Source organism: Electrona antarctica (genome assembly GCF_951216825.1).
Source record: "Electrona antarctica genome assembly, chromosome: 21".
Lineage (NCBI taxonomy): Eukaryota > Metazoa > Chordata > Actinopteri > Myctophiformes > Myctophidae > Electrona > Electrona antarctica.
In genome coordinates, this window is record NC_136802.1 from 40,481,543 (window position 1) to 40,498,652 (window position 17,110).

Here is a 17,110-nt window from a genome sequence, read left to right on the forward strand (position 1 = left end):
ACACAATGGGAAAAATGGACCCTTACAGGTCTGTAACTCCGAGAGTGTACGCAATAAAAAACAAATGGACCCACATGTCTGTAACTCTGAGAGTGTACAGATGGAAAAGAATTGACCCTACAGTTCTGTAACTGCATGCGAGAGTGTACACATGGAACAAAAATGGACCATTACAGGTCTGTAACTCAGAGTGTATACACAATGGAAAACAAATGGACCCTTGCGGGTACATTTGGTTCCATATGCACTCTCGGAGTTATGGGGGTCCTTGAAATTACAAAGTTTGACAACCCCTGCTCTAAAGTGTGCCCCGCCCATAGAGGGTGGCGTCTCCATCGTACTCGGAAGTTATGCGGGAACGCCTACTTAGTGACAAAAAAATACTTTCTGGCATTGACAGCCCAAAAATCCAAACAGAAGTCCAATCTGATTGACAGCCCAAAAATCCAAACAGAAGTCCAATCTGATTGACAGCCCATCCATCCAAACAGAAAAGTTCTATCTGATTGACAGCCCATACATCCAAACAGAAAAGTTCTATCTGATTGACAGCCCATCCACCCAAACAGAAAAGTCCTATCTGATTGACAGCCCATACATCCAAACAGAAAAGTCCTATCTGATTGACAGCCCATACATCCAAACAGAAAAGTCCTATCTGATTGACAGCCCATACATCCAAACAGAAAAGTCCTATCTGATTGACAGCCCAAAAATCCAAACAGAAAAGTCCTATCTGATTGACAGCCCAAAAATCCAAACAGAAAAGTCCTATCTGATTGACAACCCATCCATCCAAACAGAAAAGTCCTATCTGATTGACAGCCCATACATCCAAACAGAAAAGTCCTATCTAATTGATTTGACCACCCATCCATCCAAACAGAAAAGTCCTATCTGATTGGCAGCCCATACATCCAAACAGAAAAGTGCTATCTGATTGGCAGCCCATACATCCAAACAGAAAAGTCCTATCTGATTGACAGCCCATACATCCAAACAGAAAAGTCCTATCTGATTGATTTGACCACCCATCCATCCAAACAGAAAAGTCCTATCTGATTGATTTGACCACCCATCCATCCAAACAGAAAAGTCCTATCTGATTGACAGCCCAAACATGCAATTTTAGACATTTCCCCAAGGTGCTTTTCCTCTTCTCATTCTTCAACAATTGAATGTGCCTTGTCCTAACGGCATGTCTGAAGACAGCATGACAGAGAGAGAGACAAGACGGACACACAGAGACAGAGTGAGACAGATAACAGAGACAGACAGAGAGTCAGAGAAGGATGACAGACAGGGAAAGCCATGTGAACATAGACAGAGAGAGAGGGAGAGTGCATCCAAATGATTCAATGAAGACATGCCATGCAAACAAGCGTCTCTATTTGTCCACCAAGAAGGAATGTTCCCCTGGCTCGGCCCCTGGTTATTTATCTACAAATGTAGACATACAATAACATATGTGTAGAGTAGAGTGGAGTAGAGTAGACATGTCCTTACCTGATCTGGTAACGTCTGGCTCTCTCGCAGGGGGCTCCCCTCTGTCTCTCTCTCTCTCTCTCTCTCTCTCTCTCTCTCTCGTGTCTCTCTCTCTCTCTCTCTCTCTCTCTATGCCTGCCTCTCTCTCTCTCTCTCTCTCTCTCTCTCTCTCTCTCTCGTGTCTCTCTCTCGTCTGTGTGGGCTTTCAACTGTCCTTCTGGCACACTCTTGGTTTAAGAGCAAACTCCACCCACAGATAGATAGAGAGAGAGAGAGAGAGAGAGAGAGGCAGGCATAGAGAGAGAGAGAGAGAGAGAGGCAGGCAGGCATAGAGAGAGAGAGAGAGAGAGAGAGAGAGAGAGAGAGAGAGAGAGAGACGGAGATGGAGATGGAGAGAGAGAGAGGTATAAAGAGAGAGAGTTTTCTACATACTATGTTTGATTGCAAAGTTGCTATGCGAAGCAGCTCTATATAGACATTTCTCTATTGACGTATAGGATACATGTCTGTTTCCCCTTTGAATTGAATTGACAGACAGAGAAGAGCGTGAGAAAAAAGGTGAGAGAGAGAGAGAGAGAGAGAGAGAGAGAGAGAGAGAGAGAGAGAGAGAGAGAGGCAGGAGGGAGGTGGTATTGTTTCTGTAGTGGGGTGTGTGTGCGCGCACGTGTGCGTGTAGGTGTATGTGTGTGCGTGCGTGCGTGTGTGTTTGTGTGTGTGTGTGTGATCGGAGCGTAAAAACCTCAAGACAAACACTTCACAGTTCTAACATCAAAGTGTCAGTGCATTCACTCACTCACACCTTTGTCATTATTTACCTTCAATAGAGCAGAGCACTGTGACATCATCATTAAGAGCGCAACATCAAACCAAATAGACCCTTTACGGGTCCATTTGGTTTCATTTTACACTCTCCAGTTTGGGGTCGAAGCGTAATTAAAGAGCGACAGTAACATCTGTGGAAGAAAATGAAATATAACAGACAGCGTTTGAAGTCTACAGGTCATGTTTACAGTGGGGGGAAAACAAGACATTGTCATTTTAAAAGGAGGTATAGGCTATAACCTATAAGTGACATTTGTTTTGTTAAAATAGGTGTTAAAACAATAGGATACTTTGGGAGAGGTTTTGGGTAGCTTATGTAACTAGTCCAATCTGCAAGATATAATGGTGAGTTAAAAGTACAAGAGGACAGGACACCAATGGAAACAAGGCAATTTGTTAGGGCTAGTTAGCCACTTTTCCTTAATGTGATGACCTCATCACATTTGTGATGACGTCTATGGCTGTTTTTAGCCCAAGGAGTATTTTTCGTGTAAAACAAATGCTTGCAATGGATTCAGAATCATGAAAAAAATCACACCCGTGTGAACTGAGTGGTGTAGGGTCTTATATAGACTGATCAGCTGTGGTCTGACGTAATGTCTGACGTAATGAAATCACACCCGTGTGAACTGAGTGGTGTAAGGTCTTATATAGACTGATCAGCTGTGGTCTGACGTAATGTCTGACGTAATGAAATCACACCTGTGTGAACTGGGTGACCATAGCAACCATGCTCATTTTTTGGTACGAACAGACAGACAGACAGACAGACACGCAAACTAACAAAGCCAGTTGTAGGAGTGGTTTACACCACTCAAAACACATAATTTGATCTGTAAGCATTTTGCCTGCATAAAGGTTGTTAATGGTACCCAAACTTTCACCAGCTGTCACAATGTTTCACAAGGGAATTGGCTTGAAACATTTTGAGAGTATACGCCTTCATGAACACATTTTGTGAAGAAAGCTTTTGGTACGCATTTATTTAGCAGATTGGTCACAAATTTCGCTCACTAGCCCTACGGTAACTTAAAAAAAGGCTTTCTTGGAAAAATCATTTTAGCAGACCTTGTATTGTAGCCTATACTGTACTTCCCTGTGCCTCTCCTTGCAAACATCAATCAACCGATGAAGTACTTTTCCTCCAAAATGTCTACGATGTATTTTTATTTATCTGCCCTGACTATCATTGCTTTGTTTGTTTTGCACTTTGCAAATGGATGAATGAAGAAGAAATATGTTTTACCTGGTGGTGCATGCAGTGGACTGGTCCCTCACAGCACCAAGGTCCTGGGGGTTTGAATTAATTTTCCATTTTCTTCTGTTGGGTTATTGCCTCCACGTCACGTCAGGTTCCGCTACCCTACCATGTGACCTGTAGGAAGACAAGAGCCATATTGCATGTCAGGTTCAGCTACCATCCTGTGTAGGAGGATGCGTGAAATTAGAAGTGATGAAACAAACGCACGAGCAGACAAAATTAGGAAACTGGAACACACGCAGACAGACAGACAGACAGACAGACAGACAGACAGACAGACAGACAGACAGACATTGGTGACCGACCTGAGAATGTATGTTGTGTTTATTAAAGAGCTGGGAGACGGAGTGTGTGTGTGGGTGTGTGTGTGTGTGTGTGTGAGCACGCACTTCAAAAGAGATATATGAAAAAAATGGCCAAGAAATCCCAACATGACTAAAACGTATACATATTGGATATTGCTTTTTATTATTGTTGGGTGGCCTATACGCGCTTTGTCCAAATTTAGGCGCGTATTTTAAATTAATAGATGCTCGATTCACTAGGGGAATATACGAATAGGCCTACCACTCATTTTCAACATTTTACTATGTCATCAATATACGTTAGAGTTGTGTGGAAATAATAAAAAAGACCCTCGTTCTGTGTTGCCTAGAACTGGAGGTCTGAAAAAAATCAGTAACATTATGAAGTACATCTTTGTGATGTCACTGAGATGTAGGCCTACTTCATAATGTTACAGATTTTTTTCAGACCTCCAGTTCTAGGCAACACAGTTAGGGTTAGGTTTAGGTATAGTTTTACTGAGGTTAGGGTTATGGTAAGGTTTAGGCTGTCATTCACAGCGACTGGCCAATCACAGCGCGTCGACTAGAGTCAGAGACACTTGATTGCTAATTAATACAATGAAACTGGAAATAAAACGTCTCATTGGAAGAAGAGCAGGAGCCGCATTTCATGAAGAATGTTCCTAACGTTTTCCAGAGAAAAACCAAAACAAAGTGTGAAATTGACGTTGTGTTGCTGCTTGTGGATATGTGGAGCATGCAGGCGTTATTATAATGTCAGTCTGAACGAGCGGAGTTATAATGTAGCCTATTGTGAATTAATTAAGAATGAATTGAATTGCAGCCGGTCAGAACCTCTTCACTGTCTTCAGACACACGCACGCATGATGTCTGAATTAATAATCAATGGACGACGACGTTACGGAAGAATACGAGAAACGTATAAGATAGTACTGTTCACTTTAATTTCTTTACTGGTTTATTATTGGATTCTCACTTTATGAATAACGTATTAAATGTAAACATGGTTTAGGCCAACAGAGCTGTACGTGCTAATACTTACCATTACCATTAATGATGTCATGAGAAAACTGCAGTGCTGCTGCTGCTGTCCTGTTAATTGCTAACAGCTTTGCAACTCTGCAGACGAGACGAGACTTGTGTGCGTGTGTGCGTGCGTGTGTGTATGTGTGTGCGTGCGCGTGCGTTCCCGCCAGTGTGCGTGTGTTTTGGTTGTGATGACGGCGACGCATATTTTATTATTGACAGCATACGTGCTTTAGTTGAACACTGGGTGGCGCTGTAGTGTTGGGTTGGATTAGAATTTGTGCCATGTTTTCATTTTATTGATTGGTCAGTCACTGTACGTGCCACATTAACAAAGTTACATTTTGACACATCAAAAGAAAGTATTTCCAACAGACATATGTTAACATGTTTTTCTTCTTCTTTTGAAATATTAATAATCAGGAGTCAGGTCAGGACATTGTAATGATAACCCACCTATCTTCAGAGTTCAGTTTGAATGAATGTTATGTGCAGGTTGTAATTTAGGTGGTGTGTGTGTGTGTGTGTGTGTGTGTGTGTGTGTGTGCGTGCGTGTGCGTGTGTGTGTGTGTGTGTGTGTGTGTGTGTGTGTGTGTGTGTGTGTGTGTGCGCGCGTGTGCGTGTGTCATAGGCATGTCATATATATATATATTGTTGCTTATGTTTTGAAAAGCCCCACACACATCACGTGCACACAGTGACGTCGTTGGGTGACGTCACGGTGAACCAGGAAGAGAGTAGCAGCAGTGTGTTTTGTAGTCTGCAGTCAGTAGTGATCATCTCTGGGTCACATTATCATTTAGACACACACGCGCACGGACAGAGACACACACAGACGGCTTTATTTACTGCGCCAGCCAAGGTAAGTGTACGTTCGGTGTCACATTATTAAAGTCTGAAAACAACGGAAAACAAGCGATTTTACTGGAGCTTCTACGCCTCAACTGTCACTGTATTTCCGACGAGAGCGGAGCAGATCTACAAGCTCACCGCGCGCCGCGAGGCGACGCGCTGTGTGCTTGTAGATCTGCTTTGGTCGGAAAGCGTCCACAACCGCCGTAAAACAGATTATTAAATAAATCTGGTGGTTTTGTTTTTAATTTAATCTCGGTTTTGTTGTTTGTTTATTAGTGTAGCTGTTTGTTTATGGTCGGGCTTTAATTCATTATGCATAAAGTTTTCACATTGATCACATTTTTATTGTAATAGCATCTCAGACTCAGACCATTGATTGTGCTTTTTAATGCGTTTTTTCAGACTATATAATATACTGTAGGCTTCAAGATATCTGTGATATCTTGATTGAAATGGCGATATGTGTGTGTGTGTGTGTGTGTGTGTGTGTGTGTGTGTGTGTGTGTGTGTGTGTGTGTGTGTGTGTGTGTGTGTGTGTGTGTGTGTGTGTGTGTGTGTGTGTGTGTGTGTGTGTGTGTGTGTGTGTGTGTGGCCAAGCAAGCTTGTACTGCGTGGTTATTACATCATAATTTACTTTATATGAATAAGAATGGCATAAGGTTAGGTATAGGTAATTTAGTGGTTCTCAAACCTTGATCATGCCAAATTAAAATGCATTTGGCCGTGGACCCCCCATCTGAAATTGTCAATATTGTTTTCGGTTAAAAAGCAAGGCTTTTGCACACCTACAGGCGACAGGTGCGTAGGAGAGGGTACGGTGCCCGACAATGAAAAAGGAACAAACACCCGCACAGTACACTGTCTTCAAATGCAGTGACCGACTTTTGTTTTCAGTTAAACTGGTTAATGCTGTACATGTATTAACTAATTTAGCTGGGGGACCCCCTGGAACTCCCTCAAGGACCCTCGTGGTTCCAGGGACCCCCTCAAGGACCACAGGGGGTAGCGGTGGGCGATATCGTCGAGACAATGATCGGTGCCTCCCATCCATTCCGCAGTTATGTACGTGTCTGTACGTGTCTGTGCGAGCACGGAAAGCTGCAACACGGTAACTCACTTCTCGACCGTTTCGGATGCGGGAAGGCCCGTGGGTGCGTTCCTGGGGGTCTGGATGTTCCGGGGACCCCACAGGGACCCCCACGCGGTAACTGTCATTTCTCGACCGGTTCGGATGTGGGAAGGCGTTCCTGGGGGTCTGGATGTTCCGGGGACCCCCTGTGGACCCCCACGCGGTAACTGTCATCAACTTTGATAAAAATGAATCAAAGTACAGTATATATAATAATCAATATAGTACAGAGCACAGTACAGTACAGTAACCATAACAATAAATGTATAGTTGCACTGCTCAGTTCACACAGGTGTGATTATTTTTTTTGCCACTATTCGGCCGAATACTTTCGGTGGAAGAAATATTCAGTGCATCCCTACAAAAAAAGTAAAAAACACCTTGTAGATTTACTTCTTTTTATGCTTTTGAGTATAGTTAGAGGTTCTCAAACTTTTGTCTCGGGTCACCCCTGTAGCCTAAATAACCTTTTCATCCATGGCACCACCTGGATTACATTGTTACTTAGCCTACTTACTTATAGAACCCATACATTTATGTCGCTGGGGACTCGCGTTCTCTTACTTCTCTCCTCCGCGTCATCAGCGCCCATAGCCTGCCCTATATGCATGTTCTCCCCCGTGTCCCTTAGGGTAGGTACACTATTGATACTTTTACAAAACATTTGACTGTTTCCACCACTGGATGCAACCCCTGGCCTTGTGTCACGGCACCCTAGGGTGCCACCAGGTCCACAGCACCCACTTTGGGAAGCATGATCAAGTAGGGCATTCATTTACAACCCCCCAAAAAAATGTAAGAAAATATATATTGGATATGAGGTTTCTGCCCGACAGCCATATAATAATAATAATATAATATTTCGTCCTACAGCGTGCGGACATTTCAGGTGAAAGCACCGTCTCCTAAGCTCTCTTATCAGTTCAACTTTTACACAGTGAGTGACATGGTGGCGTGGTTTGATGCAAAGTGCTTTCTGATCACTCATACATGAGCTGTTTCTGATCACTCATTAACCCTAGGGCACAAATCACGGGTGATTTTGACACAAAAGCCTCTGCCCTCTGCCAACTTGCATCATTCCAAAGTAGGCCAGTGCCCAACGGGCACCGCTCCAGTGGTGTAAATGGTGTGACAGTGTTACTACATTTTCTTTTAGTTTGTGTTATCTTGTATGTGGTTGTACTGTTAAGTAACTTGTCAAATAACCATCAAAATCACACACGTGTGAGTGAACTGAGCGGTGCACGCTATGCTGATTTGTTATAGGTACTGTACTGAACTCTAGTAGCCTGATTATCAGACTGTAGCTTTCTTGAAGCCAACCAAACCAAGAGACGGAGTCCACTCAGAGAGTGGGCGGGGTCTTTGGGCTGGATCCAGGCTAGAACTCTAGTGCAAACCCCAGGTCACACAGCGCTAGCCAGTAGCCACCCAACAGTGCCACCCCAGGTCACAGAGCGCTACTGTAGAAGTCTGTGCTGAAATGGACATACGACGGACACACGCATAGCTGCGTATTGGAGCGGCTAGGCACCGCTCAAAAACAACAAATCGTGATAACTTGGATCGTGATACTGCTTGAAAAAGAATCGTGATATTATTATTTTCCATATACTATACAGTTGGAGGCCATCGATATTGTCCTTTTCTTTTTGCTGAGGTTTGCGTGATCTGCGCAAAAGGACAGTTAACCCATTTTGGGCGGGAACCCCTTTTGGTGTTTCAAACATTGTTATAATTTAGCTATTGAAAAATAGCAGATCTACAAGCTCATAGCGCGCCACCGAGTGGCGCGCTACGAGCTTGTAGGTCTGCTATTTTTGAAAAATCGTGAAAATATTTCTTTCAGAAAACTGGAGGATTTAGAAGGATTTAAAAAAAAAATTGAGGTCAGGCCTAAATGGGTCAAATGATAAGGGACAATATCGGTGGCACCCAACTGTATATAGTGTAGTATACTAAAGTCGCAATAGAGTGCAGTCACAGTGGTCTGAATGCTAGTATGCTACTACACTACTTAGATTATGTAATGATCACTCAGCACTTTTATCAAAGTCGGTTCCTTCCTAGAGAGGCCCACACCGCCCCCACCAGACCACCAACCAGAGCTCTTTGTGGTGCGTACGTGCAATCGTGCATACTGTACGTGCGTGTTACTGTTGAACTGCTTTCTAGGACAGCATGGGGCAAATGAGGTACAAAACTTAAGAAGCCTGAATATGCTGTCCCTGTCGTGTCTGTGCAACTGTGCATGTGGCTGTCTGTCTGTGTGTGTGTGTGTGTGTGTCTGTGTCTCTGTGTGCGCGCGTGTGTCTCTTTAACTTTTACATTTGTTTTATGATAGACTGAGGCACTTAATTGCGATCGGATTCTATTGGGTCAGCACGACTCAATTATTTCATTGTCACATTCAGCGATAGACAATGCATTATGAGCTTGATTACTGCAGTTTCAAGTCGAAGAGAACAGTTGTCTCATTTATTTGTCTTTCATACTGTCGGACCTTCTTCATTATAACTTCCCACAGCTTAGACAAACTGTGGTTTGCATAGTAGGGTATTTTTTTAGTCCTTAGGGTTTGATTGATTGATTGATTGAAATATGTATTAACAGTTTGCAGAATTACAGTACATTTCAAGCACAACTCAATACAAAGACTGTTAACTGAGTTGGACGACCCAATAAAGCATTACACTTGTTTACAAGAGGGTCCACCTTGTTCAATTCATCAAAACATTTAGAGACGTACAAATAGACACTTCTATATAGCCAAAGAACAGAACAGGAATTCATCATAAAGGAGGTAAAAAGGGAAAAGAAACTTATACAGTGAGGGGAAAAAGGGGTGGGGGGGGGGGGGCAGTTTTGAATTGCAGCCGTCTGTAGGTGCCCTTTGAGAGCGGTTTTGAAGGAGTCAAGGGATTCACATGTCTTAATGACTGTTGGTAGGGTGTGTGGGTGAGGCATGCAGTCTGTCCTCAATGCTACTGTAACAGTTACACAATGAGAGGAGGATTTGTTACAGATTCATGTCAGCTGTTATCTGGACTGGCACGTATTGAGAGAGACCTTTGACACTTTCCTGTTTAAACATTTCCACAGACTCTTTCTATTATTTTCTTCTGTTATAGATTTCTTCTGGTCCGTGTGTCCGGTGGGTCTGTCAGAGCTGTGTCCAGTCCAGTGCATCGAGGTGTAGACTGTAGAGCAGCTCCAGGATAATGACAAACAACCCGTTTGAGCACATCGCAGAGCCCCTGGACCCCGACGCCCCGGACCGGCGCTTCTACAACCTGACCAAACTCGAAGATCCCAGATATGGTAATAACTTGGGATGTTAATGATATGATATATATAACGCGATCGCTAAAATCAATTTTTTGACAGCGGACATTTTTTTAGGCAACGCCTTGCTCAACCCTTCCTGGACCTGTTTTGCTGCCCATGCAGCCATTACTTCCTGGTTTACGACCTGACAAACCTCAATATTTTCTCTGAATCTACGGCGTTTTTTTGTGGCTTTCGCCTTTATTTTTATATATTTTATGGAGGGACAGACAGTAGGCTGACAGGAAATGAGGAGAGAGATGGGGGGGGGGGGGGGTGACATGCAGTAAAGGCCGTCGGGATCGGGAGTCGAACCCGCGGCACACTGCCAGACTGGATTACCAGCCAACGTGCCTAGACCGTTGAGCCACGGCCCAGGCCACGCTGTCCTAATTTCTGACTTTATCATGCATCTTGGTTAGAATTTTAACACTTCTAAAGAGAGATCAGACTTACGCTGGCGATGTAGTAATGGAAGATTTCATCTCTCGGTTTTGGGTGGAAATGGTAGGTGGGGGTTTTCAGAGTAAAATCTCCCTCATCTGCTCGGCACTCGTGTGAAGTGAGGGGCGCTAATATATTAAAGTCTAACTCATGTTGATTAGGTGATGTAATGGTGATATAAAAAAAAATGTGCCAACACAAACATTATACGCCATTAACAATACAGAGACAATATGACGTAATCAGGCACATTATGACGTAAATGTTCGCTTCATTGTCAGTGGCAAACATTGAACTAAAGACAAACATTAAACCTGTATATAGGAGGGGCTAGCGCCCCTCACAAAAAAGAAAACTCAAAAATGTACAATTTGGAGGTAGGAGGTTCCTGCTCAACAGAAACTATATTCAATCTTCATAATTATAAATGAACAATGATTGTCTCTAGGCCTGTCACGATTACACATTTTAAGTTGGCGATTAATTGTCACAAGTAATTGCGATTTACAATTTAAACTGTGGCTAATTAGATTACTTCCACCTAGAGTAGGCTACTTAGCAGGTCTGGTCGACACAATGGACCGCCAGTCCGCCACCATTGATATGCATTCCAAGGTCGGTCATTCCTGTTTTGTTAGGCTTCGTACACACATAAAGAACAACTGTGCTGTGCTCTGCCTGTGTTTCATGGCCGCCCCAATGCTTTTCCAATGGAAGTCACGTGGTTTGACCAAACACTTGTTTGATTGGGGGGAGGGAGGCAATCAAACATAAGTGTTTGGTCAAAGTCTGTCTGTGTGTGTGTGTGTGTCACGCTGTTACACCACCCGCCCGTCACCAGAGGGCGCAGCTGTATCACACACAAAAAACACACACACACACACACACACACACACACAACTTAACTTAAAAAAAACTTAAAAAGAAAAAACTTAAAAAGAAAAAACTTAAAAAGAAAAAACTTTAAAAAAAAACTTAAAAAAATACTTAAAAAAATACTTAAAAAAATACTTAAACAAAACTTAAAAAAACACACACACCTACACACACTAAAGAAAGAACTTTAAAAAAACTCTTAAAGTATGTAATTTATTCTAATTGTTGTTATTGAAATTTACGAGCTGCGTTCGCTTCCCGGGTCCGCGCGTCTTACTTGTTATAATTGTCTTGTCTGTCCCTCAGAGCGTCTCCCCTTCTCCATCCGCGTGCTCCTGGAGTCGGCGGTCAGGAACTGCGACGAGTTCCTGGTGAAGAGCTCGGACGTGGAGAGCATCCTGGACTGGAAGACTACGCAGAGCCGGAGCGTGGAGGTGCCCTTCAGGCCCGCCAGGGTCATCCTGCAGGACTTCACGTACGCTTGGCACACGCGCGCACACACCCACCCACGCACGCACGCACGCACTCATGCTCATTAACCCATTCAGGCCTGACGTCGAAATTAAAAAAAAAAAAGTTTTCTAAATCATGACAATTTTCGGAAAGATTTGAGGCACATTTTAACGATTTTTCAAAAATAGCAGACCTACAAGTTCATAGCGCGCCACTCGGTGGCGCGCTATGAGCTTGTAGATCTGCTATTTTTCAATAGCTAAATTATAACATAATGTTTAAAACACCAAAACGGGTTCCCGCCCCAAAATGGGTTAATGGTTAATGTGGTTAAACGCTAACGTGACATGGATGCGTTCCAGGTCTCAATGGGTTAAAAAATCTAAAATATACAAATACAAATACATTATTTATTATTATCAACGTTTCACCGGCATGGTCCTAGTGTCCTAGAATGCTAGTATCCTAGGCCCTTTCTGAAACCAGTCCCTTGACTTGAAGTGCTCTCAGGAGGTTCCCTCGTCAGAAAGTGCCCCTCCAGCTGAATCAAGTTCCCTTGATTAGGGTGCTGGGTATAAAAAACTGTTTGGAAATACACTCGCCCTCCTTGTGCAGAAACAGGAAACAGACACCATTCGTTGCCATGGTTACCATCACGCAATTGTGTTACCTGTTATTTTGTTTGTACAGTTATGTTTGTGACGTGGATTTCATTAATATGGAAAAAGGAAATACAGCGTGACTGTCAAAAATGACATGTCATATACATCCATGGTGTTTATAAATCATTGTGTTAAAAGTTGTTTTGTTTGTGTGGTTTCATTTATAGTTTTTTCACGGTGGGGTAAATAAAGAGCCCTTGTGAACATCAGTTGGAGCGTTGTCTATTCTGCATCAGATGAAGATTGTTTAGGAGGAGTTTATTTATCATTTATTTGTGGTGGTTCTTACATTTGTAGGTTGCGGTTTCCATGCGGACACAGAGCAGGGCTGCACAAGGCAATCGAGTCTAGATCGGCACAGACTCGCTCTTGAGGGCTTTATAAGCCACTTCCACTCAAGGCTGCTTGGTTTTGGACGACACTTAATATGGCGCAGCCTCGCGTGAACGCGCATATCGAGGGCAAGTGTGTAGCTCGAGTGGGGAGGAGCTGGTTTCAGAAAGGGGGCTAGTGTCCTAGAATCCCAGTGTCCCATTTTTTTTGGCGGGGGTGAACGCGCAGCGGAAATACTAACGGTCGATCTACAAGCTCACAAATGATACGTTGTGAGTTTGTAGATCGGCTATCGTCTTTTAATGTTAATGACATGCTGGAGTACCTGTACCAATGCACCTAAAAGGGGTTTGAAATATGCTTGGATGTGTCTTCTTCTGCAAACATGTACAAAAACGGATGATGTTCTCCTCCTCCTCTCCACTAGGGGTGTGCCTGCGGTGGTGGACTTCGCCGCCATGCGTGACGCGGTGATGAAGCTTGGCGGAGACCCTGAGAGGATTAACCCCGTGTGTCCTGCTGACCTGGTCATCGACCATTCCATTCAGGTGGACTTCAACCGGAAGTGAGGCTTTTGGCTCTTTTGTGCTACGTCGTTGCTTGATACTTAGCGAAAATAGCTGATCTACAAGCTCACAACTTGTTACAATGCTCTTATCTAATGACCTAAATGGCTACAGTGCGAATAAAAAACTTGCCTTGACTCTTGTTTACAACCGACAGTAGTCTTGCACAGAGCATACGAGTGGAGTGGGAGCGGGAGAGTTTTTAACACAATCAGTGCCGGAAGTCCTTCAAAATAGGAGCTCTGGGGTGCCGGAAAGACATGGCCGCTTTTACTCGGAAACCCACGACCCGGAAACAATCCGCTAAAAAAAAGTTATCTTTACATTGCTAGCTTACATTGCTATCATTGCTATCTGTAACACAAACTATTTGTTTGTCTGTCTGTCTTTTCAGGACTGACAGCCTCCAGAAGAACCAGGACCTGGAGTTTGACAGAAACAAAGAGAGGTTTCAGTTCTTAAAGGTTAGTCGCGTAAAGCGTATTTTAAACATTTTGCCACATCAAGATTGAAATCCGATTGGTTTAAATGGTCACATGACTCATTTAGACAAATCAGATTCCAATGTGGATGTGGCTCAGATCTGATTCAGGCTGGATTTGGCTGCCTTAGAAGCCGATCACGTGGTTCAACTCATTACATTGTTATTACACAAGAACAATCAGGCAATCGTCGAGTAGGAAAAAACCTACAGGAACTGTCAAAGTGAGAGGACAGCAGAGTTTGTAACGGTTGAAAAGATGTTATTGACAGAATACAATGGGGAATATTGTTCCAGTCAGAAGGAGCTTTGAACCTAAAAGATCTTTTGGCGACGGAAATAGATACTGTTGGACCATTAATCCATTCAGAACGGGAACCCCTTTTGGTGTTTTAAACATTATGTTATACTTTATCTGTTGAAAAATAGCAGACCTACAAGCTCATAGCGTGGCACAGAGTGCCGCGCTACGAGCTTGTAGGTCTGCTATTTTTGAAAAATCGTGAAAATGTGGCGCAAATCTTTGAAAAAAAAAAAAATATATATATATATATATTCTTTCAGAGCGAACGTTTTTAACTCAAATCTTTGCTTCTATGGGGGTCCATATTTTTAGATGGGGGTCAGCGGCCAATTACATGATTTTTGGGGTCCTTGACATGAAATATTGAGCACCACTGATACAGAAACATGAGGTTTTCCAGAAAACTGTCAGGATGTAGAAGACATTTTTAGAATCTGATCTCAGGTCAAAGTAGACCTGTGAACAATGGACTGTTTGAGGTACTGTGGATAATTACAATAAATGCATTTAAAAAATGAGCTGTAACCAGTGCTGCTGGTTACAGTTACAGCAACGGAGGGAGATGGCAAGTTAAGAGTTTCATACATTGTGCAATGGTGAGTCATATATGGACAGCCAAGGATGAATCTGCACAAATGGTTGTAAACGGTATTGAGTGGAAGAAGGTTATTTTTAGGTGCAGTGTCTGGTAAACAACATCAGCATAAAGTCCATGATGGGTATTATGAGTTGGAGAACCAGTTTCTTTCTGACTGTAAATGTGAAGCATTTCCTTTTACGGTAGAGAACACCAGCGCTATGGTTTATTTTCCTAACAATGTTATCAATGTGACATTTGAATGAGAGTTCAGAGTCAAGCCATACGCCTAGTTGAACCTTAACCCATTTTGACCTGGGAACGATTCTACAAATGCCTTCTAAATCCTGACAGTTTTCTGAAAAACCTCATGTTTCTATGTCAGTGGTTTTTCATGTCAAGGACCCCAAAAAATATATGTATTTGGTTGCCGACCCCCATCTGAACATATGTTGTTCCAGGGACCCCCCCCCCCCCCCCCCCCAGAAGTAAAGATTTGAGTTCAAAACATTCGTTCTGAATAAATATATATTCCAATTTTGCGTCACATTTCCACGATTTTTCTAAAATAGCTAAATTATAACAATGACAAAAACACAAAAAGGGGTTCCCGCCCAAAATGTGTTAAAAGAAGAAAAGGATGTTATGTTATGTTATGTTATGTTATGTTATGTTATGTTATGTTATGTTAGTGGGTAGATTGTTCCAAGTTGCTCTTCCTTGAAAGGAATTTTGCGTGTTACGGTAATATGTAGACATGATGGCACTCTATAGTGTATACTCATATATTCTACTGTTAGACAGATGTTATGTTCTTAGCTTGCTTATGATTCTATGTATTTGATGTGTTACCATGTGTTCTTGCTTTGCTGTAAATCGCTCTGGATTAAGAGTGTCTGCTAAATTAAAAATGATTGATTAAAAAAACAAAAAAAAAAACAACGTATTGAACGTTTGTCATTGTGTTCTCCAGTGGGGTTCCAAGGCGTTCAGGAACATGCGTATCATCCCCCCCGGCTCGGGGATTGTCCACCAGGTGAACCTGGAGTATCTGGCCAGGGTGGTGTTTGACCAGGACGGGCTCTACTACCCCGACAGCCTGGTGGGCACCGACTCCCACACCACCATGATCGACGGCCTGGGAGTGCTGGGATGGGGTGAGTGATTTAGTCTCGCGTTGCCAGACTGTTGCCTCTCGCAATTTTCAAACGCTTCCGTCATACAGTCTGGAGAACGGAAGCTCTATCTATCTATAGGTCCGCCACTGCTGGCCTGCTTGAAAAGCCACAACGAATGGCATTGAAGAAATATGGCGAAGCAGCGTTCTCCTTCCACGGGCCGACCGCCTGGAATAAACTTCCAATGCACCTTACTTTCCGCCGGGCGCGTCAGCGTCGCGTCTCCGTCACCGTCAGGGAATGTTCCCTTTTTAATCACTGAAGGGTGGCTCCACTGCCCGCGTTGCGTTGCGTGACTGCATTAAAATTGCCCCGGTTCGTTTTTTTGACCCCGGTGTTAGACTGGAACCTTCCCTAGCTGTTTTTAAAACTCAGCTTAAGACCCATTTTTTTACTCTAGCATTTGGCTGAGTCATTTGATTTTAATTATTTGTTGACTCACTGTTTTACCTATTCTTTTTATGCATTTTTGATGTTTGGTGTTTTTGGCATTTTTGTACTTTGATTGTGCCTTGATTGTTATGTTGTTTGATATTTTTTATAGTTTGTTTGTCTTGTAAAGCACTTTGCGCTGCACTCGTGTCATGAAAGGTGCTCTATAAATAAGGTTTATTATTATTATTATCATGAGTAAAGATAAAGCTGAAGTGAAGCCTCCTCCCCACTTCCGTTTCGTCCTTATACAGTCCTGCAAATTTATCCTAATAGGAATATAAATCGTCTAATCATATATAGCTTGTACTGCTTAGCAGAAATGGAAATACAAAAAATAAAATGTAAAGATATTTTGAAATTTATTTTCATAAATGGCAGCTTCCTTGCTCGCATTTTGGGAGGTGCAGTTCCAGACTATAATAGCTTTTGGAGATTGTGGAGTAGTTGTCTGGCTACGTGAGACTAGGTGAGTGAGGACTAGTCACACTCAAACATGGGGTGAGCACAGCGGAACAGGGAAATATGATGTTGCGATTATTGTGGCAGAAATCATTGCGATTAACGATATTCATTGCGATAATCAAA

The 17,110-nt window shown here is 42.9% G+C and overlaps 1 protein-coding gene across 1 annotated transcript in view; it reads left to right on the forward strand.

Moving 5' to 3' along the window:
* The first annotated feature begins 5,593 nt into the window (after positions 1 to 5,593).
* Positions 5,594 to 17,110, forward strand: part of aco1 (aconitase 1, soluble) — a 39,183-nt gene continuing 27,666 nt past the window's right edge. Inside the window, exons 1-6 of the mRNA XM_079491600.1 lie at positions 5,594 to 5,764; positions 10,021 to 10,210; positions 11,843 to 12,011; positions 13,412 to 13,549; positions 13,945 to 14,014; positions 15,886 to 16,069. Of these exons, the coding sequence (XP_079347726.1) occupies positions 10,111 to 10,210; positions 11,843 to 12,011; positions 13,412 to 13,549; positions 13,945 to 14,014; positions 15,886 to 16,069 (661 nt within the window). The 5' untranslated portion in view covers positions 5,594 to 5,764; positions 10,021 to 10,110. The remainder of the gene's footprint in view (positions 5,765 to 10,020; positions 10,211 to 11,842; positions 12,012 to 13,411; positions 13,550 to 13,944; positions 14,015 to 15,885; positions 16,070 to 17,110) is intronic.